Here is a 22,329-nt window from a genome sequence, read left to right as displayed (position 1 = left end):
GCCCAACAGAAAAGCATCCTACAGTGTACTTGTGCTAATCTGCTTTAAACTTTTAAATGCCATTAAACTAGTAATTATGGTCTTTGGGGACACGGAGAGGTCCTGCTCTCAAATTTATTTGAGATTTTATTTTTCCTTTTTCATACTGTTGAGAGGTTATTCTTTATTATACGTTTGATTTCCTCTCATTTTTTTCTCCCTCTTATTTCTCCAGATAGTTTCTTCTAAATTTTTTAATATTCTTTCCTGCAGATCTCTTCCAACACAATTCCATTCATTCTCCCTGTAGTAAGATCCCTGCATACAGTGGGTACAATAGCTCTGTTGAATCACTGCTTAGAGCACAACGAGAACTTGCCTGTGGCGTACACCCACGCCTCCTGTGGGCCCCGATACAAGCTCGACGTCCATGTTCTCTGTGAAACCTAAGCACACTGAAGCAAGACAATATTTTGTGACTGGATTAAAGGGCACACATAGGTCAATCAACCTACTCATGGACAAATGCTCAGGGGCCCATCACTTGGCCATCGTCCCATTGGTTACATTTTGAGATCACTTACCATAGCTTTCACTTCATTATGATGGGTTTAACACACGGCCTTTCTGTCTAGAAAACAGCATTTTGGAGAAATTTTTGCTAAGTGATTTGATCTTTCTAAAGCTACCCAAGTTCATGAAAATAATTTTGAAAAGGCAGCACGCCTAGCTTAACCTCTTGTTCTCCTCTTGTAGCTGGCTCGTACCATTTGATTTAAAAGATTGTTTTCTGAGAAGCAGTCCATATGTGTAATGATTCTGAGAAGCAACCCATGTGTAATGTTTTGTTCCTTCTTAAAAAGACAAAGCTTTAAAGATTCTTATTTCGACTGCAGCTGAAAAATGTAACTCTAAACATTGTCTTCTCCCCTCGTAGAGAATTTCTCTGCTCCCCCCGACGTCACTACAACTACCTCCTCCTCCTCCTCTTCCTCGGTACGCCCAGCCAACATTGACCTGCCCCCTTCAGGAATAGTCAAAGGCATGCACAAAGGATCCAACAGGTCCAGCCTCATGGATACAGCCGACGGTAGGGAAAACTTTTGGTGGTGAAATAGGAAAATGTCACCGAATGGGGGAAATTCGCGTGAGAGAAGTAGGGCCCAACAGACTCAGTCTTTGCATACCTACGTACATGGCTGTGGGACCACCAACAAGAGGTCGCCTTGAGTGTCCTCGTTGACAGTGCACAATTGGCAGCATTGAGGCTTGGTTGGACTTGTCCTTCTGGAAGACGTTTGGGACAGAAACATTGCTGTGAGTGGCTGGCAGTAAATGCCATCCGTGAGCGGTGTGTCAATAATAGCACGGCATTGGCTCTCGTCAGTCTCACTTTCCAGGTGTGTCTTTGCACCCATTTGGCCAAATGAAAGTAGAATGAGCCTGTGGGCCAAGCCAGACATCATCAGGGACAAAACCTCCCAAAGGAAGTTAGGACCTAAAATATCTGTAAGCGTGGTGCATTGTAACTTCTTTTTTTTCATAGGCGTGCCTGTCAATAGCAGAGTATCCACAAAAATCCAGCAACTTCTCAACACTCTGAAACGACCCAAAAGGCCTCCCTTAAAGGAATTTTTCGTGGATGACTCTGAAGAAATTGTGGAAGGTAGTAGTAATTATGCCATAAGCGTTGGTCATCAATTCATTAAGCATAAGTTACCATAATGCTAGAGAGCATGGGCTACAGGGATGAATAAGGCATGGTCCTTGGCTTCAAGGGGTCCGTCATTCTCTGTTCATATCCCCTAAGGATTCTGTCCGCTTTGATCTGGGATGAAAGGTGTGTGGGGGGTGGGGGCGGGGAGAGAAAGGCAAACGAGTGACTGGGGCACAGCACTGGTCCCTGAGTGGGACTCTGCCTTTGGAATTAGGAACCACCCCTGATAGGATGGCTTCCAAAAGTACATGGGGATAGAATGAAAGGATGATCAACATTGCCACGAACTTTTTGAAGTCTCCTTTACGAAATAAAAAGTTGCGTATATGTGACTTTATCGCAGATATAGGTTTAAAATTAGACTCAAAGTTGTACTCAATTCACCCCCCCCGAATGGGTTAAGTATATTAAAAAGATCTGTATAACCATCACCACAATCAAGTTCAGAGTTCATTTTTTGTTGGTTTGTTTGTTTGGATGTAGCACTGCCCTCTAGTTAAACCAGCCAGTCAGCATATAAATGCCTGCATTCTGGATAGACTGTATCAAAAGGTTCAGAGATTTTGAAGAATCCTTGCTTTTTCACAACTCAGAATAGTGTAGAAATATATACATGCAATAAATGTGTATCCATTAATACAGAGAGTATAGAGAGGGAGACAGTAGCTCCCATGTGTTGTGCGGAAAGGCCTCACTGATAAGACATAATTATCAGTGTTTCATGATTTAAAAAAAAATCTTTATGAATGAAATCACAAGATATCTAGAATTTAATAGGAAAGGCTGGGCGGAGAGTAACGAGCCAGAGCATAGTTGAAGTGTGGGGCCGTTTGGTAATTATTGGAGCTAGCTAATGAATCGATCTAAAAGAAGCTTTTGTCAGGAGAGCGAAGCCTGGGTAGCCTTGGGGTCCATTTGCGTTGGGCGCCGTAATCGCCTCGGACTTGATTAGAGGAATGGCTGCATCCACAGGCTAGATCCAGGCTCAGCCGCCTTTTTGCAGCCGGACGTCAAAAGCAACCTAACGTACAAGGTTAAGATGAATTTCTGTTTATGACTTCTTGTTCTTAGGTGCCCGCGGGTTAGTGCCAACTCCTGGGGCCCTTTCTGCAAGAGAACAGAGCGCCTGCCCAGTCCTCCAGCTCGTTACGTGTGAGCCCGTTGCGGGTGTCACCGGCAACTCGGCTCAGTGAGAGCCTTCCTCTTTCTCGCTGGCTCTGTGTTTGACCCAACAGTGGCATGCGTTTGTAATCTGAGAAGGGTCAAGGATATATTTGTTGTGTAAAACACATTGAAAAGGATTTCACGGTTGGATGGAAACATGAAGCCCAGTTTGTGGGGTACCATTTCTCTCTGTCCCCATCCTTTTTAATTTCCCCCCAAACTTTGTTTTGTGAAATCGGCGAAGGTTTACAGAGCAGGTGTTCATTTTTACCTTCAACAATCTGCACACACTGGGTTTCCACTCACCACCCACTGCAACCCCATCAGTGGACCACCACACACACACACACACACACACCCGGGTTTCCCGTTTCCATCCCTCCTCCTCTCGCCAGCCCTCTGTACATCTGCTGCCCTTGAAGTCTTAAGTGTTTGATTATGTCCCCCATGTTCTCACAGTGACTTTTACTTGTGATGAGTCGTGGCAGAAGCAACATTCATTGACACTTGTACTTACCGCAGACCTTGTCTTGCAACCTGCTGGGATTTTGTTTGTTTTCTGCCAGTACCTCAACCAGACCCCAACCAGCCCAAGCCTGAGGGACGGCAGATGACCCCTGTGAAGGGGGAGCCATTAGGAGTCATCTGTAACTGGCCCCCTGCTCTGGAGTCTGCCCTGCAGCGCTGGGGCACCACGCAAGCCAAGTGCCCCTGTCTGACCGGGTTGGACGTGACTGGAAAACCCATTTGCACTCTTACCTACGGTGAGCCCCCGGTCCTCCTCGCCTAAGAGCTCTGCAGAATATCACAGCGAGTATTCTTACCTTGATCCTTAGCCTTTTCTGCTGACTGCACTTCACTGGCTCTCTCTAAGGACTTACTACACCCTGAAGGTCCAGGTGAGGGAAGGAAGGCTGTGCCAGGTATTTTCAATCGCTAACCCGACCTCTGCAGGCTGGTTAATGTTTGAAAGACAGAGGCAAGAAGAAGGAGAGTTTGTGGATCCAGTGATGCTTTGACGTCTGAAGAGGAATTTTGAAAGATGTTTGGGCAAAATTAATGTGTGTGGTGAAAATTATCTAAAAACGGAACCTGGTGACTTGTTAAATCTTTGGCGTTTGCTTCACGCTGCTTCTTATACTGTACACATTTTATAATGCAAAAAGAATCCACGCATTTTCTTTTAGCTTCACATGCCAGAGCAAAATAATTTTAAAGGAAAAATAAGCTTTCATTTCAAGAATTAAACATAGGTCAACATGACTTTAAACCTTGGGTGACTCCAGGAAGTTGTATATAATATTAGCGTACCTATTTCAAGTAGCAATCTCTTTCACCGTTCCTCATAGTGAAAGACTTTCTAAGGTGGAACGGAGAGATGGGATAAGAAAACAGAGTGAACAGGCTCCCACTCACACCCTGGCCAGATGGTTTTAGCATTCTCTTCAGAAACTGCATATTAAATTTATTTTTTTGGCCAGCATCTGCTGGCCAAAGCTTTGCATGTTTGGTTACACATGTTGCACACAGTGAATTTATTTTCATGTTGCACACAGTGAATTTATGCTTTTGTGTCAGTTTTCACTGAGTTACATTGGTGTTGAATGTCTGCTTGTGTAGTGCCATCATGTAAATCACTATGTACCACTTGTGTAAGTGTTTTGCTTCCAAGTAAAGCTTAGAATGGAAGTGGTTTTTTTTTTAAATCCTATGATAAAACATTTTTTCCCTCTCCATTTTAAGTCTGGGGACCACCCATCAAATTATTGTATTACTTTGTACTACATAATTTATCAGAGTAGTAGCATGTCAGTATTCTGATTAAGAAAAAAATTGAAGGAAGATCTAAGGCAGGATATGCATCCAGTGGTGGTTTCTTGGGCAGCAGGACTGGCTTTGGTAAGCTGGTTGTCGGGGGCTGACAAGTCTGCTACTGACTCTGCAGCCTGTCCCCAATGCTGTGACCTTTAGGGAAAGAAGGCGAGGCCTGCCTCTGGGGAAGCCTCGGGGTGGATTTCCATCACCACCCTTTGGGTTAGCCACCAAACTCTTTATTTACTTATTTTTATTTGGACAGTTTTTGGTACATACAGTTATCATACCATACAGTTCAATCATTGAAGATATTAAAAAGAATTGTGCAGCCATCACTGCAATTGACTTTAGAACATTTTCTTCCTCCTTCTACTCATTGTTATTATTAGTCCCCCTTGCCCCCACCTCCCCTGCCATAGCCCCTAGCAACCAATGATCCACTTATTATCTCTATAGCTTTGCCTGTCCTGGATTTCCTGTGGAGGAAAACATACAAAACCAAATAATAATCCAAAGAAACATCTAAAAATCTCAGTTGAAAGGATAACAGAAAGTAATAAAAACTAGAACAAATTTAAGATGGCTCAAAAGGGAGAGCAAATAATAAGGTGTTCAGTTGTAACCTAACTACATCTGCGCCCATCTCTTCCTAATGCAGCCTGTCTAAGAGCAAAAGCTGCTCCCACCCCGGTCACAGGTCCAGCTTCACCTCAGGGAGGGTCCTGCCAGCGGATTTGGAGCTTTCCCGCTCATCCTTCTACAGAATGTATGCTCGGACAGGAAGCTCTAGTACTGTGCCCACCTCTGGTCAGGTTTACTTCCAGTCCTTAAACACACAAGCTGGTGTGCTTCCTCGGTGTGGCCTTGGCCTTCACCTCCCTTGGATGACCGCGTGTCTTACACTAAGTCTTTAAGACCCAGGTGCTGTTCTTTCCGATAACCAGGCAACATGTGATTTCTTCAATACACTTGGCTAGAGCACCCGGATCTTCAGCGATCGCTTCCAGAGGGCAGGTTCAAGTAAGGCATGTCATGAGAACGAATTGTTCATACATTAGGACTGTAATTATGTGCAAGCTCAAAATCCATTCGTGCAGCTATTGTTTATGCCTGTCCCTGGGCTGCTTTGGAGAGACCCCTATCCTTTCTTGGGGATACATTATAAATCCTCCCTATGGGGCCCATGGTAATTCTGTTGATAGCATCATTAATTTAGCCAATACTATGGAATTTCAAATACTGTATAGAAAGGGAAAGTACACGTGTATAGGACCTAGATACTTGGATTGTTGACCTACATCTATGAAAAACGCAACGGCACGCTATTTATGCAAACATTGAGGATTGGAGATGGGACAAAACTCTCAATAGCACTCTTCTACGAAGGCATGGTCACACATGCTAGGCTAGGATGTGTCACATAAAAGCAAAGAGAGCATAATTGGGCACCCTCAGAGCAGAAGATCCATAACCTGCAGGTAGCAGTCGCCTGTTCTTATCACACCAGGGCGTCTCAGCGGTAAGTCCAGAGGAATATTTCAGTTCCTTAAATCTGCTACAGGTGAGTTTAAGGTCAAGTCCAATTCGCTTAGTGGCGTTTCCAAGTCAGAGCCTTCTGATGTGGCCTATGAAGAAAACTGTACATCTCGAAAGGACAGAGGCTAAAGTCACCAAGGGCTGGGTTGAAGCTACGTCAGAAGCGCCCAGTGAGGATCATGATCCCAGAGCAGTCAAACGTGTAGCCACTCGCCTCCAGGGCCCCTGTGGTAAACATGCAGAGAGCTTTAGGGCCAGGGCATCTGGGTGGCAAAGGAGAGGGGCTGGGGTTCCTTCTCACTGAGGTCGGTCTGTGGGTTGTTGTCTTTTTTTTTGCCAATATGATGATCTTCATTTCTTTTTCCAGGAAAGTTATGGAGCAGAAGCTTAAAGTTAGCTTACACGCTGCTTAATAAACTGGGGACCAAAAATGAACCTGTGTTGAAACCTGGAGACAGGGTAATTGTTTTCTGTTGCAGTCGTTTTGGGGTGGTGGTGTCTTCTTACTGTTTTCTAAAATGCACAGCCTGGGTTTTTCATGTACAGCAGGAATATTTATCTGTAGAGAACTCAGATTCTCAGGGAAACGACAGTAGTTTTTTCCTGCTCACATTAGCACAGTATACCAGGTGGTAAGTTTTACTTTCCCTTATTGGAGGGCATTCTCACGTTCCTTCCTGTAAGAGCTATTTAGTACACTCGGAAGGTGCTGATAAGAGGAAAGAAAAGCTCAAGTCTTTCCAGGAATGAGTATTTCGGTGGTCTAGACCAAAATAGCAACCAAGTGGTTTATTTATTCTTTGAATTTTTTGTTCTTCGCAATATGTTCCCTCCCCCCCAAAATGTTTAAAACTATTTTCATGATTTTATTTAGAAACACAGGGAGAGTCATATTACTGCTCAAAGGAAGAAAATAGCATTGTTTTATTTCTTCTGAATTGGAAGTAACGTGTTACCCTCCAAAATATTTTTTGACATTTCTAACCTCCACCAGGCCAATTACTGATTTCCTAAATATGGTGACTTTTTACTATCCAACAGTACTTTTTTGAATATTGAATATTGACACCTTTTCCAATTGTAAGTCATAAAGCACAATAAACCAGCTACATAGACGTCTTCCGAGTGGGCTCATTAGAACAGACTTTAACACAGCGTTTCGCAAAATGTGATGAAGTAGCAACAACAATGTTATGGTTGGGGGTCTCCACCACATGAGGAACTGTAGGAGAGGGTTGCCGTGTGAGGAAGGTGGAGAACTGCTGCTCTAGCAGATCCTTTTGGGTTGGCAAAGGGCACCTTAAGGATGGCTTTGGCTTATAAATGAGACGCAGGCATGAGTCAGCCGTGAGCCCCAAGCAGGTGGTCTGATTCCACCTCGCAACAAGGAGATCAGTAGCTTACATCCCGTGCTCAGCGGGATTCGGTGTTTCCTGTTTTTCTGTTCTTAACTCCTGGCAAGTTCAATACTTAGGACAGGCTCCGAAGCGCAGCACTTCTGGGAGTGAGTAATACTTGAAAGCAAGTGTCCAGTGACGTGACCACATTTCAAGTATTTGCTGCTGTGAGGGGAGGGCGTCACGTCGTGGCTTTACAAGCACACGTTTATATTCCCTCAGCTCAGGAGACGAGGCGTCCACATTCAGGTTTTTTCTCTGTGGCGGCCCCCGAGGACGGTCCTCGTCTCTTCTGCTCCGGAGCCATCTTCATGTGGCGGAGCCTCTCTCTTCCTGCATCCCTGTCGGCTAGCTTGCATGCAGCTTCCTAGATCCTAAACGAGATGGACCCACAGCATTCTCTCCAGGAATCCAACACAGGCAACCGTTCCGAGCGGGTTGGCACCGCAGGTGGTTTCGGTGGACAGCCTGTCTGCGGTGCTGCCAGAAAAGCTCACTGAGAAGTGGGACTACAGGCTCACTGGCGTGTCCCCACACACTTGTTTGAAACTCCCTCCTATTCGGAGGGGTCACAGTTCAGCCAAGCCAAAGTAGCAGACTTGCGCCAACATAAATAGCCCTTGATTTCTGAAGAAATTAACTTACCACTTGAAGCGAGTTGCTTACGCCTAGGTTGCCAATAGAATGAAGGATAACTTTCTTTTCACGAAGCCTGATTGCATGAGAACTCACAAAGTGCTTCTTAGCAGACTCGCAGGCAGGATAAAGATCTCTTTGGGTTCGTGCATCATCTTCAGCAGCTGAATTTCCTCCAGAGCAGATAGCTGCTATGTCGTGGGATTTGTTGTGTTTATGATAAACGCGGGGCTCAGAGAAGGACATGAGCTCTTCGGCCGGTGTGTATCCCTCTCTCCTGAATGCCGTTATGCATTTTAGGTCGCCCTGGTGTACCCCAACAATGATCCAGTCATGTTTATGGTGGCTTTTTATGGCTGCCTCCTGGCGGAAGTGATCCCAGTGCCTATCGAGGTACCTCTAACGAGAAAGGTAAGGGTGCTGAATCTCAGGGGATGCAGCTGGGGGGTGGGGGAGTGGGGTTCTCATAGGATCTCAGTCACAGCATTAGACACAACCTGACAGTTTTCAGAAGCGACTCAGCTGCACTTTCTACAAGCATTGACGCTGTAGAGAAAGAAAATTTCCCCATTGTTAATATTTAGAGAGGCTCCCAGGTGGCGATTATGCATTGGACTACTAACCTCGAGGTCAGAGGTTTGAAACCACCAGCTGCTATGCCGGAGAAAGTTGAGGCTTTCTACCCCTGCAAAGGAGAGTTTCAGAAGCCTCCAGGGGCAGTTCAACCCTGTCCTCTAGGGTCACTATGAGATAGAATTAAATTCATAGCAGTGAGTTCGTTTGCTTGTTTTTTGGTTAATACTTACATGTTTCATACAAAAGTGTGTTTTCCAACTAAGAGAATTTTTTATAGTATCCGGGAGAAATCATGGAGGTCTACTTGACTTTTATCAGGAGCCTTACTCTTCCATCTGTAAATAAAGTGGTCAGTAGTTGAGACCTTCATGTATAGAAGTTTGCTTTTAACTATCCCTAACCAAATCAAACTCACTGCCATCAAGTCAGTGCCGACTCATAGCGACTTCCTGTGGGGTTCTGAGACTACCTCTATGGGAGTAGGGAGTCTAGTCTTTCTCCCTCCGTGGTCTCAAGCAGCCAGCCTGCCCATGCTTGGCCAGAATGATTTCCCTCCCCCTTGGCTTGTTTGACCCAAGTTTTCTTATGCCATTTATTATTACTAAAAATTGGTGTTCCAGATGAATATGGTAGAGGATATAAATTTATCAGCAAAGATGGTATTTTTTCTTGAAGTGACCCAGCTAGTCATGTGTTTGACACTCAGAATTGATGTGACATGATCTCCTTTGCTCAGGAAACCATAAGACTCTCGTTAAATTGGCAGTGCTGGTGTGACTTCAGGTTGACACTTTTAAGCTACCAGTCTAATGGAGATATTGTGACTGTGCCTTCTGTGTCTGCTGCTCCCTTCAGCATAGAAGCACCGAGCACATATTGATGTGGACGCCACCCCGGTAACCATTCATTGTGGCTTCGGACGTTTGCTCTCCATTTTCATTGTTCGTTTCATCCGAGCCAAAAGTGCTTGGCATTTGGATTTTGGAGTGAGGTTACAGCACGGCTTCTTGGCCCTGTTAGCGTCCTTTTGCCTGTGCCTCAGATTAATCCAGAGAGGACCGTTGCCAGCCCTTGAGCTGTATTTGACTGGTTAAAATCCATCACTAGTAATGTCGGGTTAATAGAGTACTTGATTTGTGCCCAGGAAGTCAGGGTCTTGTTGGGAGTGCGTGCAATGACGTTGTCGTCCCTGGAGATGGTTGCCAGCTCTCAGTGGGGTTGCGTGAGTGGCTACACACATGCCAGCACACTACTGAGTGCTAGGTGTGGGGACACAGGTGTGCCCCCTCTGGTCCCCTAATGTGCTCCTGATCTTCCCTCCACAGGACGCTGGAGGTCAGCAGATTGGCTTCTTGCTGGGAAGCTGTGGTGTTGCCCTAGCTCTTACCAGTGAGGTTTGTCTGAAGGGGCTGCCAAAAACCCAGAATGGAGAAATTGTTCAGTTTAAAGGTTAGTATTGTGTTCCCAAACCATCGATCATAACTGAAAGCTGAGCACTTGCCTTCCTCTCCTAGTTTAATAATAGCAAAGGGCTCTGCGTAGTTTTAAAACGTAACTCTCATAGTATTGGGTTGTAAGTACCAGTATTTCCCCCATTTTACACTCAAAAACACACCCAGGGAGCTTAAGTCACTTGTCCAGAGTCACGGCTAATACATGGCAGAGGGGTGATGTGAAGCCATATCTGCCTGGTTCCGCAGCCCACACTCTCCACCGTGATGCGATGATTGAGAAAGCTTCCACTCCGTGTACCAAAGCTAACGGGAGACAGAGTAGACCACTAACCCTAGTGGACTTCCACTGTCAAGTAGATCTCCCCAATTATTCAAGGCCTGGAATTAGTGTGTGGAACAATTTTATTTTTGAAAGAAGGTATAATTGCCACCAAAAAACTAACACCTGTCTCTGATTTTCCAGTTGCCTCAGGTTTTACAATGTGATCTGTTGGTATTTAAAATGACCAGCTGATGGGAGCTCCTTGCCTGATGGCTCAGGCAATTCAATTTTTACTTTGCGTTTGATGTAGGTTGGCCTCGGCTCAAATGGGTTGTCACAGATTCCAAGTACCTTTCAAAGCCACCTAAGGACTGGCAGCCCCACATCTCCCCTGCTGGCACCGAGCCGGCATATATCGAGGTAAGTCCCGAGGCTGTAGAACATGTTCTGGCTTGAACTTGGCTGGGTCCCCATCTTACAAATTGGGAAAGGAACTTTTCTTCAGTTTTCATGTTAGAAGATCCTCCTGCTGTGTTAGATTTCTGTGTGCTGACTTGTAAAAAGCCCTAAAGTGGATTTTCTCATGTAATTATTTGTATCGTAAATGCATATTAAAGAGAAAGACAGCAAAGAGAGATCCTTGCTGGATAGACAGTCCAGATCGACTCACTACCACTGGGTCGGTTTGGACTCCTAATGACCTTGTAGGAAAGGGTGGGACAGAGTCCACGAGTTTCTGAGACTAATCTTTACGGGAATAGAAAGCTTCATCTTCCTCCTTCAGAGTGGCTGGTGGTTTCCTTGCAGTTAGCAGCCAGCGTGAAACCCACCACACTACTATGGCTTATAAAAGGCTAGCTAGAGAAACAAAAGATTACTAGCAGAAGGTCTGCTTCCATTGAGGTGATTCCAACTCAAAGCAACCCTATAAGCGTTCCCAAGACGAAATCTTTATGAGAGCAGAGAGCCTCACCTTTCTCTTATTTAGTGGCTGGTGACTTTGAACCACCAACCTTGTGGTTAGCAGCCCAGTGCCTAACACGCATTCCTGTTTCTCTGCTCTGTATTCTTAAGTTGGGGCCAAGAGGCAAGGGAATGGGAGAAATGAGGAAGGAAAACAGCTGCCCCAGGAAAAAAAAAGCACATTCAACCAGGGAAAGGAAGTAGAACAGGAAGAAACGTTCAGCGTTGAACACAGGGATTTGAAGCATTGGTGACAGCCCGTCAAAGTCTTCCCTGTGCCAGGCACCAGACTGGGTGCGTACATTGCCTCATGTAGTCCTCACAAGTGCCTGTGAAGTGGTGACTAGTGTTAAGCCCTTTTTATGGATGAGAAGACTTGAATAACTGAGCAAAAGTGGCAGCGATGGGACTCACACTCAGCTGTGTCTGACTGTAAACTATAGTCTTCCAGCTCAGCATCCCATTTGAGGTGTTAATTAGTGCTGAGCTACGCTTGGTTACAGTGACCAGCCGAGCAGTTGGTGAAGTTGTAGAAGAAAGGACTGGGAGAGCAGGGGAGAAGGTGCTCGCAGCCTGAGCCCTGGGGAGAGAACACAGGCAGACAGCTCTTCGGGAACTCTGGCGATGAGCGGAGGAAGAGAGGAGTGGGCAGGCCCTTTGCGAGGTGGTGGGTAATGTTGGCACGTGGAGGGTTGTTCTCCAGCTGGGAGACCTCGAGTGATGCTGGGATGATGGACAAGTACATGGCAGTTTAAAACACCAAATTTTATGGTCAGCCCGCCGTCCATATCCTCTCTCGGAGATGACGTGGTCCATCACTCCACCCTCCTTAAAATTCTCTACCCCTGGCTTCCGGGACCATTCTCTCACTCAGTTCTCCCGCCTTCTCCATCACTCCTCTGTACTGTTGTTGTTGAGCATTTTCCCAACAGATGAAGAGCCCCAGGATTCTGTCTTCACACCCCTTTCCCACTTAGATTCACATCCAGGTCCATGTCTTTATACTGTGTGCCTGGTTTCAGCTCCCAAATGTTGCATCTTCAGACCAGAACCTCATCCTGGAAATACAAACTCCAAACCTCATCTTCAGTGAAAGTATAGAAAGGATCTTAAACTTTAAAAGGCTGAACATTTTCGTTTTGATTTTTCCACAACAAGGACTCTTACCTCCGTCTTCCTGACCTGGCTCAGTAAGGAGTGTCCATTCTTCTAGTTGCTGAGTCGAAAACTCCTAGAGTCTTCTTTCTCTCAAATCCCAGAGCCCCTCCCCAAATACACCTCTAAGTGTTATTGCCAGGTCTTCCTTCTGAGCCATCCTGGAATCCAGCCACTTCTCCCACCTCTGCCCTCCACCCTGCTCCTCGTCACCTTCATCTGCCCGGATTGTCCCGAAATGGGTTCTCTCTGCTCTTCCTGTTTTCCCTTCCCTTGCCCCACTCATGGGGTATCTTCCTTAAATAGCAACAGGAACAATTTAATGGAAACATAAGTCAGATCATATCACTTCCCACTTCAAAAACCCTCCCCATCCTGCTTGGGGTATAAGCTAAAGGCCTGCAGGCCCTCTGTGATCGCTTATCTCATTTCTTGTCACTTTAACTTCACTCACCACATGGCAGCTGCCCTGACCCTCTATCTCTTCCTTGAGCACACCAAACACTCCGCTGCCTACAGTACACTTCTCTCAGACGTCCGTACTGGCACTGTGACACACACACACCCCACACACACCCCGCAGCCACACTTTCCACAAGACCTTCCCAGTCACCTTCTGTGAAACAGCGTCCTTACCCCCGGTCTCTAGTGCTTTTTCCTCTGCTTTGTTTTTCAGTCTTCGAAACTCATATCACTGGAAATACTAGACATTTGTTTGCTTATGCTGGTCTTGAGTAGAATATAAACTTTGGGAGAGGAAGTTTGCCTCTTGTGTTTACTCCAGTCTCCTAAGCTGTTAGGCTAGTGTTTGGTTTTAAGTGCTTGTGAGTTTACTAAGTGCTTAATTCACGTGTATTAAATGGATGGAGACTGACTACTGGGGGCCATAGCTTCACTTGTTCGCTGAGTGTTGTGGCATTAGGGGAAGTTTCCTGAAGGTCAAGTCCTCAAATAGGAACCTGTCGGGTGAAGAAGGGCAAGAAGGTATTCCAAAATAGAGGCCGTGTTTAACGGTCTGGGATTGAGACGGAAAATCCCAGGCGAGAATTGCAAGTTAGTTCAGGAGAGCAGGAACCTAGAATGTAGAGACACTAGTTCTACCTGGACCAGTAGTAGGCATTCCCCACATAATAAGGCCTCAGACAGTTTGCTGATGAGTTACTGTAAAGTATCCTGGGCAATAGGGAGCTGTTAAAGGGTTTTAAAAACCGAGAAGAGCAGAGCTGCTATAAAAGGAGCTCTCTGGATTGATTGGGTCAGGAAAGGGAGTGGGGAGACCGGATTTACCACTATCTGGTTCCATGGTGGGAGGCCTCCTTAAAGCATTAAAGATTGTGCTGTCACGTTGAGGACCAAGGTGTACCTGACTCAAGACGTTGTCAGTTGTATCATCAATGACTCCTGTGCGTGCAAAAGCGGGACAGTGAATGAGGATGACTCAGTAGCTGACTCTGGAAGGGAAGTGGCAAGAATGACTCGCAGGTCTCTGGCTTGGTGGGTAACTGTAGATGGATGACGGTGTCCTTTAGTGTAAGAAAATGCAGCAGGATGTTTGTCATGGGGCGGGGGGTGAGGAATGCAGTGTTGGAAGCAGTGGGGTTCATAGGCCTACTGGACATTCAAGGGGAACAAGCCATCTGTGAGCCGACAGCTTTGGAGAGAGGGCTGGATTGGAGTTTGGGAGTTGGAGCCAACTGGAATGTAGTGTCCTGAGGGCAATAGACTCTAAAGAGAGGAGGAACATGTACAGGGCTTTTAACAAGCTCAGAAGGAATGGACAGCGGAAGTGATGGAATGATGGAAAGAAGGAGAAGTTGTCAAGAAAGGGCAAAGCCCAGGGTGTCACATGCTACTGAAGTGTTGATAGATGAAATCTCCAAACTGTCTTGCTGATTTAACACTCAAAAAGTTGATCATCCTGGTAAGAGCAACTGGACTGCAGTATTGAGGGTAAAAGCCAAATCATAGTTTGAGTGGGTCTCCCCCTCCTCTGCTGGGAGCTTCGCGTTGGCAGGAATGGCATCTTAGACCCATTAACTCTAGGTGCCAGGCTTGGCGTGGATCTGATACAGGGCTGCTAGTGAGGCAGCTCAAGTTACTGGTTTGTCTCATTACGCTTCGCAGCACGTCACATAGATGACCGGTTCAACTTCTCAGTCTTTTTTCCACACATACATTTACAGGGTCTTGCTGTTCCCGTCTTGCCCTTGAATAGTGGGAGTTGGGACCCAAGTGCACAGCCTTAAATGCTCATTTAGACGTGATCACTTCAGCCTATTATGCCTGCTTATCTGGACTTTGTTTTGCAGGGGTCGGAGGTGGGGGGATTCTTGTTATGTCACCTCTGAATTGCATTTGAAATAACCCATTTTATTGTGTTTCTTATGTGTTTTTCCCCTTAGTATAAAACAAGCAAAGACGGGAGTGTAATGGGCGTTACAGTGTCCCGGCTGGCAATGCTGTCTCACTGCCAAGCTCTGTCCCAGGCCTGCAATTATTCTGAAGGTCAGACTGCACACCATGACTACCCTCATTGTTCAGCTCCAGATCTGTGTGCCTTTGAGCAGAGCGCCCAAGGACTGGATTCCATTTAATGGCCAAATTCAGAGTGGAATGTCCTAAGACACATTCTTGGCTTACTGTTCTCGTCTTCATGCATTTTTTTTTAACAACTCTGCTATACTTGAACCAAACTCAAGTTCTGGTAAACCAAATACGTAAAGCATGATTTGGAGAATGCAGAAAAAGAGGTCCCTAATCAAAACCTTCTGTCTCGTCAGTTGCAGAACACCCGCTGTCTTCATCTTTCTGACGGGTAGCGACCCGCAGCTCTACATTTGGAATTTAATTCAGCTACCAAAGAGCATAAACGAAGACACCCCCCCCAAAAGTCTTTCGTATGGTTGGAGGATAGCTATTGTTGCTATACATTGTGTAATGACTAAGTGTCTTAGAATGTTCTGTACAATATTAATCCTTTTTAGTGTGTTTTTTTTTCCTAAGATGAAACAAGTTAATATATGCTCATTATAGAGCAATAGCGTTCTTGGCTGCATATATGTGTATGTTATATAATATAACATATATATATATAATGGAAACAAGTGAAAATATCCAACAATAGAGGCTGATTACATATAATATATTCATCTAATAGATTATACTCTGGAGCATTAAACATGTTACAATTTTGTTATTATAATATGAGGGCAGTAAAAAATATTGCTACAAAATCATGGAAACCTTTGTTAAACAAAACCAAGATGTCAGAGGGGAGAAACTGTAGCTTCCATCTCAGTCTGCTGGGCACACCTCTAAGACGGTCTTTGCATCTCTGCAACCCTTCCCTGGGGAGTCTCACTTGCACCCCACTTCCCTGGGGAGTCTCACTTGCCCGTTTTGACAGGCTGCAAGGAGTCGCAGTATGTTCTTTCCGGTGTTCTGTTGGGGAGCAGAGAGAAGCCTGGAGGGGCAAGCGCGGGGCTGCAGGCAGTGTTTCCTGATGAACGTCTCCCAGGACAGCTCTTGCTACCTGCAGGGAATTGTCATGATTGGGGAAGGGGGCAAGGAGGAGATCCCTTATGGCAATTTTCCTGGCCTTTTCCTCTCCAAAAACTTGTTCATTTTCTTAAGGTTTGTTCCTCCTCATTCCCCAGGACTGTCCTGTGTCCTTAAAGAAAGTCTGTCAAGATTATCCCTGATCCCAAAACAATCCCCATTCCCAGAGCTGACCTCTCTGCCTCGAATGGAACTCCCCCATCAGATGCCCTCAGAAGCTGCGGTTTGGATGGGCCTTTTTTTTTTTTTTGAAGGCTCCTTCATGAGACTCAGACAAGTGTTTGCTGAGGGAACTTGTCTGCAGCCGTCCACAGATCAGAGGGGCGTGCTAGCACACCTTTTACTTGGCAAAGAACTGTCCTTGTGTAGACTAGCAACCCGACTAGCAATACTTTTTTTACTTCTCTCCTTTATCGTCTAAGCGGGAAGAGATTAGATGCAGAACAGTGCTGTTGTGTGAGATCTCGAGGTGTACGTGGGCATGTGCTCTCTTCACACTCATCCACTCAGCAACATTTCTTCGGTTCTTTCCAAAAAGCCTCCATCGAGTCAGTGCTGGCTCATTGTGACCCCCTGTGGGTTTCTGACACTGTAACGGGAGTAGAAAGCCCAGTCTTTCTCCCGAAGAGCCACTGGTGGTTGGTTTTGAACTGCCAACCATGTGGTTTACAGCCCAACGCATAACCACCACTATACCATGAGGAACCTAGAAGTTTTTGCTTCTAGTTCTAAACTTTGCAGAGTTTCTGAAGCCACCAGGTCTTCCTTTCCTAACTGGAGATTCTTGGAAGACCACAGGGATTTTCTCACTCAGGGCATCTGTCACCAGGACCCTCGCCAGCTGGTGGGGCCATTCACGCCACCCGAAGCCCCTGAGAGTGTGCAGCGGCTCTTCAGGCACACCCAGTCCATTGTTGCAGTGGAGAGAAGTGTCACCCTTTTCCTACTTAACACTGACAATCGTTTCCCGTGTCGTCCCCGTCTATTTTAGGGGAAACGGTAGTGAACGTTTTAGACTTCAAGAAGGACACTGGCCTGTGGCACGGCATGTTTGCGGTAAGCTATTCAGAACTGAGGCCTTACATGAGAATTAAGGTCAGTGGGCGTTCTGGGTCACCAGACTCTCTCGGTGCCTGTCTGAAAGGCCCCAAAGGATCAGGAGTCTTTTCCAGAGGGATTTGGCTTTGTGACACACATGGTCATTAGGAAGAAAAAAGAAAAAGTGACGGAATGCAATTTGTCTTCCTTTCGTGCTTTATGTTTGCAATTCTGTTTTTCCTTCATTGTGTGGGCATCCCTTTCACATGTGTGCAGGAAAAGTTAGAATCAAAAAATGGTAAAGCCTCTGTGATCACACGAAGCCCAGCAGAGTCTACAAGTGACCGCACATTTATTTACGGTTGAGAGAAAGTCATACTCAAGGCTTACCTCTCTTCTTCCGAAAGCATGGCGTCTGTAGCTATCTGCTTGCCCTTGGCAACTGCGGCTGATAACACCGAGCCTGTCCATTGGACAAGAACGTTCTGAGTGACCACTGTGCATCAGCTTCAGGCCTAATAGGACAGAGCAGGTAACGAAGAAGGAGAGGGGATGCTTCCACAAGACAGGACCGGGCCACACAGCGATGACTCCCTTCACTCGGGGCTTTATGGCAGCGGTTACAGCTGAGTTTGGTTGAAAGTGAGCAAGATTCACCTCTAGAGTCTTCTGGAGGTGGGGAACAGCGAGGGGACGTTCTAAGTGGGAAAGGACTGTATGCCGTGTGCTGGTTAGGAGGAGGGAGAGAAAGCATCTAGAGTCCAGGACATTGAGAGCAGTGATTCTCCACCTTCCTCACGCCGCGACCCTTTCATACTGTTCCTCATGGGGTGGGGACCACCCCAACCATAACATTTTCATTGCTGCTTCATCACTGTCATGTTGCTACTGTTATGAATCAGGAAACCCCTGTGAAAGGGTCGTTTGACCCCCAAAAGGGGTCACGACCCACAGTTGCGACCTGCTGATTTAGTCTCTCTTTCTTAAACATTACAGGAGTCTGAGAAAAAGTAGGAAATGAAGTGCAAGGGAAGGAGAGGGCAATCTCCTATCAGTCAGGTCACCGTGCACAGTAGTCCGAGCCAAGTCCTCTGGGGTACATGGTCTTGGCCCTTTAGGAACCGGCCCAGTGTCCTTTTCTCCTCTTATGCGGAGTTGTGGGTAATCATGGCCTCTGAATTCAAAGGCAAGATGGGAAAAGGTGTGCAGAATGAGTTGCCTATAAACCACCCTTTCCCGCAGTCCAAAGCGTTGCCACCTGAACTATACGGGAGGGGGGAGAGGTCTCTGGGCTGTGTAGCTGGTGAGTGTCATGGCCAGCTTCTCTTGCAGGGTGTAGCAACCCTGGGCAGGACCTGCTGGAGGAAGCAGGGAAACCTGACGGCTTGCCTTGTTGCGTGTGGCAAGCCCAAGCTGGACAACAGCACTCTGGGTCACAGGGCAGCTGGGTGGCATCTGTTAAGACGTGTGCTGTACTCTCCTTGTGGCTCGCCCCTCCTGCCATTCTGTAGCTGCCCCAGAGCAGGACTTGCCCTCCTGCCCAGTAGAGCGAGGACAGAGGTGTGCATTGCAACATGACTGGTAATCACAAAGTCTACCCACTAGGGCTTGCCGGCATTAGGTGTGGTGCATGCGCTACTGTAGGGCCACTAAGTAGCCTTGCAAAAGAGTTTTGTCATCTGTGTACTCCAGGACACACAGACTCCTCTCTGAAGCAGTTGAAGAAGGGAAAAGCAAGTTGTTGCTGTATGGATAGCATGATGTCTTTTATGTTTAAAAAATGCTACACATTGCTAGCAGAACACATAATGCATGTAGATGCATATAAAAAGGCCTGGATGTATTCACGCCACATTGATAACCACGGTCACCGCTGGGGAAGGAGAGAGGGAAAGCTCGGAGTGGAGCTGGATATCAAAAATGACTTCAGGGGGATTCGATCGCAAGGAACAACCTATACCCCCTCCCCCTGGGGGACGAACAATGGAAAAGTGGGTGAAGGGCGACAGAGGACAATGTAAGATATGAAAATAATAATCTACAACTTATCAAGGGTCCATGAGGGAGGCAGGCAGGGGATGGAGGGGTAAAATGAGGAACTGATATCTGGGACTCAAGTAGAAAGAAAATGCTTTGAAAATGATGCTGGCAGCAAATGTGCTTGACACATGAATGAATGTATGTATTGTGATAAGAGGTGTAAGAGGCCCCAATAAAAGTATTTTATAAAAATAAATTTCAAAAAGTGACTTCAGGCCAATACAACCATTTAAGTTTAAAAAAATGTTTGCATATGCAGTAGAACTGTGGGGAAGCTTTATAATAATGTACTGAAGAGGAAGGCAGGCAGGCAGGCAGGCAAGCAAAAAAATAATGTAGTGAAAAAATAAATATCCTCTACCCCAAGTTGCAGTGGGAGGGAGACATTACCTCAGCATTTATAAACTAGTCTTTTAGATTTCCCCTCCTGCCCCCAAAGAGAATATGTTTGATTCTTAGATGATTAAAATGAACTACAAAGTATGCATTCCATTTTAAAGTGGTTGTAATGTCTAAGGTATGAATTTCTCTCTTACCCTCCTTGTTTTGCAGACTATAATGAATAAACTACACACTGTTAGTGTCCCCTACTCTGTCATGAAGACCTGTCCTCTCTCCTGGGTCCAGCGAGTACATACCCATAAAGGTAGGCACACTGGTCTCCAAGCCTCACTGACTGGATGGTTAGAATTACGGTCTTTCCCCCACTGCTGAATTTGACTGGCTTTAAAAAAAAATGAAAAAAGAATCATGGGATTTGTTTTAATTGGGGACTCTTACAGCTCTTATCACAATTCATTTTGTCAAACACATCTTTGCATATGTTGTCATTATCTTTTCCAAAATATTTTCTTTCTTCTTGAGCCCCTGGCATCAGTTCCTCATTTTTCCCCTTTCCTCTCCCATTCTCCCTCCTCCATGCCCTCTTGATAATTTATAAATTATTCTTTTTTTTCTTTTTTACACCGACTGCTGTCTCATTTCACCCATTTTTCTGCTGTCCATCCCTCTGGGATGGGGGCCATATGTCGAACATTGTGATTGGTTCATCCTTAGCCCCCCACCCATTTACTCTCCTAGTATTGCTGCTCCCCTCATTGGTTCTTAGGGGTTTATCTGCTCTGGATTCCCTGTGTTTCGAGTTCTTATCTGCACCAGTGTACATGTTTTGGTCTAGTCAGATTGCTAAGATAGAATTGGGGTCATGGTGTGGCAGGGGAGGAAGCAGTAAAGAACTAGAGCCGTGGGTGGTTCTCAACCTTCCTAATGCTGCAACCCTTTCATACAGATCCGCGTGTTGTGGTGACCCCTCAACCATAATGTTATTTTCGTTACTACTTCATAACTGTCATTTTGCTACTGTTATGAACTGGGCTACCCCTGTGAAAGGGTCGTTTGGCCCCCAAAGGGGTCGGGACCCCCAGCTTGGGAACTGCTGGCCTAGATAGAGGAAGCTTGTGTTTTATTGGTGCTATACTGCACCCTGACTGGCTCAAGAATTATGGTCTTCGAGAATTTTCATGTTGCCCTTCAGGAGGCGCCATTCTCTGCTTAACAGACGTTAGGGTACAGTTGCCATAGAAGCAGCTGTGCTGTGGACCTGTCTGCCTGCATATCCTTTCTTAGGAGTCCTGCTCTCCGGGAGCATGGCCAGATTGATGGCGTGTTTCTGGGTTGCGAGTGCTCACAGGTGGGTGGGTGGGTACTGTGGCCCACCCAGAGGTTGCAGCGAGCAGACAGTGCCGTGCTGTGTGCTGTCACCTGGATGTGGCTCTGTCTGCCTCCCGCACCTGGCATGGTTCTTTCGAAAGTCGTTGGTACGCTGTTGTATTTTCTCCAGGTGAAACCTAATAACCTAAACTAAGTAAATATATTCTAATTTCAGTGTTTTAAGTACCTATCAAATGTCGCCAGGTGCTTGGCGTGAACTTTGTTCCTCTTGCATTTCTAGCCAAGGTGGCGCTAGTGAAATGCCGAGACTTGCACTGGGCTATGATGGCGCATCGAGACCAAAGAGACGTGAGCCTGAGTTCCCTCCGGATGCTGATTGTGACTGATGGGGCTAATCCCTGTGAGTAGTCCACGTGCGGGCCTGTGGGCCTCCTGCTGCCTGTGTAGTTTTGGTCGTGTGATGGGTTATTCTTTGGGCTGCCAGCTGCTCTGCTGGAGAACGATGCGGCTTTCCACTCCTGTAAAGTCTCTGAAACCCACGAGGCCTGTTCTGTCCTGCCCCACAGGGTCACAGTGAGTCAGAATTAAACTCGGCAGCAGTGAGTTTCCTCTCTGCAAACGTCTTTAGAACATCTTCATGGAGATGTAAACAGTGGCAGGACGTTTTCACAAGCAGGGAAGCCGGCATTTGTCCTTGCCATGCATCGACCCATCTCCGCAGCACAGTAAACTGTTTGTGTGGCATCAGTGATGCTCAGGGAGACCACCATCAGCACCCCACCTCTGCCAGTCTCCCCTTGCCATGATGACTGCTCTAACCTTGATCTGTCCCCTCCCTTCAGGGTCTGTGTCGTCCTGTGATGCCTTCCTGAGTCTGTTCCAAAGCCATGGGCTGAAGCCCGAGGCCATCTGTCCCTGTGCTACGTCGGCCGAAGCCATGACGGTGGCAATCCGCAGGTACCATTGGGGGCACCGGAGCTGGGTGTGGTGCCGTAGCTCCGACAGCACGCATGCCATTACCGGGCGGTGACACGGTGCTCACTGACTCTGCCTCATCAGCCTGAACACACCGTGACTGCTGGAAGCATCTCATTTCTTTTGCCCACGGTCACCCTAGATGGCAACGGGGATCTTGTTTTTCTGAATTAGTTCTTTTTATGCCTTGTTGCGCTCTTCAAGTGCCTTAGCTAGCAGCTTGAACTAGAACTAGACTGTTCTTGATTGTCGCGTCAGAAAGGAAGGTACAATTATAGTACACCCGAGACCAGGCCATTCCCATTTATTTGTCTCCCCGAATCATGATGAGGAACCCCAGCGGCGTCGTGGTTCCGTGTTGGGAACCACCTGCTGCCCTGAGGGAGAGAGATG

General features: G+C 46.5%; 1 protein-coding gene across 4 annotated transcripts in view; it reads left to right on the top strand.

Annotated features, from left to right (window-relative positions):
* The window catches only part of DIP2B (disco interacting protein 2 homolog B), a 226,851-nt gene that overhangs the window by 163,259 nt on the left and 41,263 nt on the right, over positions 1–22,329 (top strand). For 3 of the 4 annotated variants that reach the window (XM_075551696.1, XM_075551694.1, XM_075551692.1), the window contains 12 exons: positions 917–1,069; positions 1,526–1,648; positions 3,427–3,624; positions 6,579–6,670; positions 8,545–8,655; positions 10,146–10,269; positions 10,847–10,956; positions 15,057–15,159; positions 17,204–17,268; positions 19,843–19,936; positions 21,242–21,361; positions 21,804–21,918. In XM_075551696.1, coding sequence (XP_075407811.1) covers positions 917–1,069; positions 1,526–1,648; positions 3,427–3,624; positions 6,579–6,670; positions 8,545–8,655; positions 10,146–10,269; positions 10,847–10,956; positions 15,057–15,159; positions 17,204–17,268; positions 19,843–19,936; positions 21,242–21,361; positions 21,804–21,918 — 1,408 coding nt within the window. The remainder of the gene's footprint in view (positions 1–916; positions 1,070–1,525; positions 1,649–3,426; positions 3,625–6,578; positions 6,671–8,544; positions 8,656–10,145; positions 10,270–10,846; positions 10,957–15,056; positions 15,160–17,203; positions 17,269–19,842; positions 19,937–21,241; positions 21,362–21,803; positions 21,919–22,329) is intronic. The other variant, XM_075551693.1, reaches the window with a different exon arrangement.

This window comes from Tenrec ecaudatus, chromosome 6 (genome assembly GCF_050624435.1).
Source record: "Tenrec ecaudatus isolate mTenEca1 chromosome 6, mTenEca1.hap1, whole genome shotgun sequence".
Classification (NCBI taxonomy): Eukaryota; Metazoa; Chordata; class Mammalia; order Afrosoricida; family Tenrecidae; genus Tenrec; species Tenrec ecaudatus.
The sequence above is the reverse complement of the archived record's forward strand: the minus strand, read 5'-3'. Positions and strand labels throughout refer to the sequence as shown.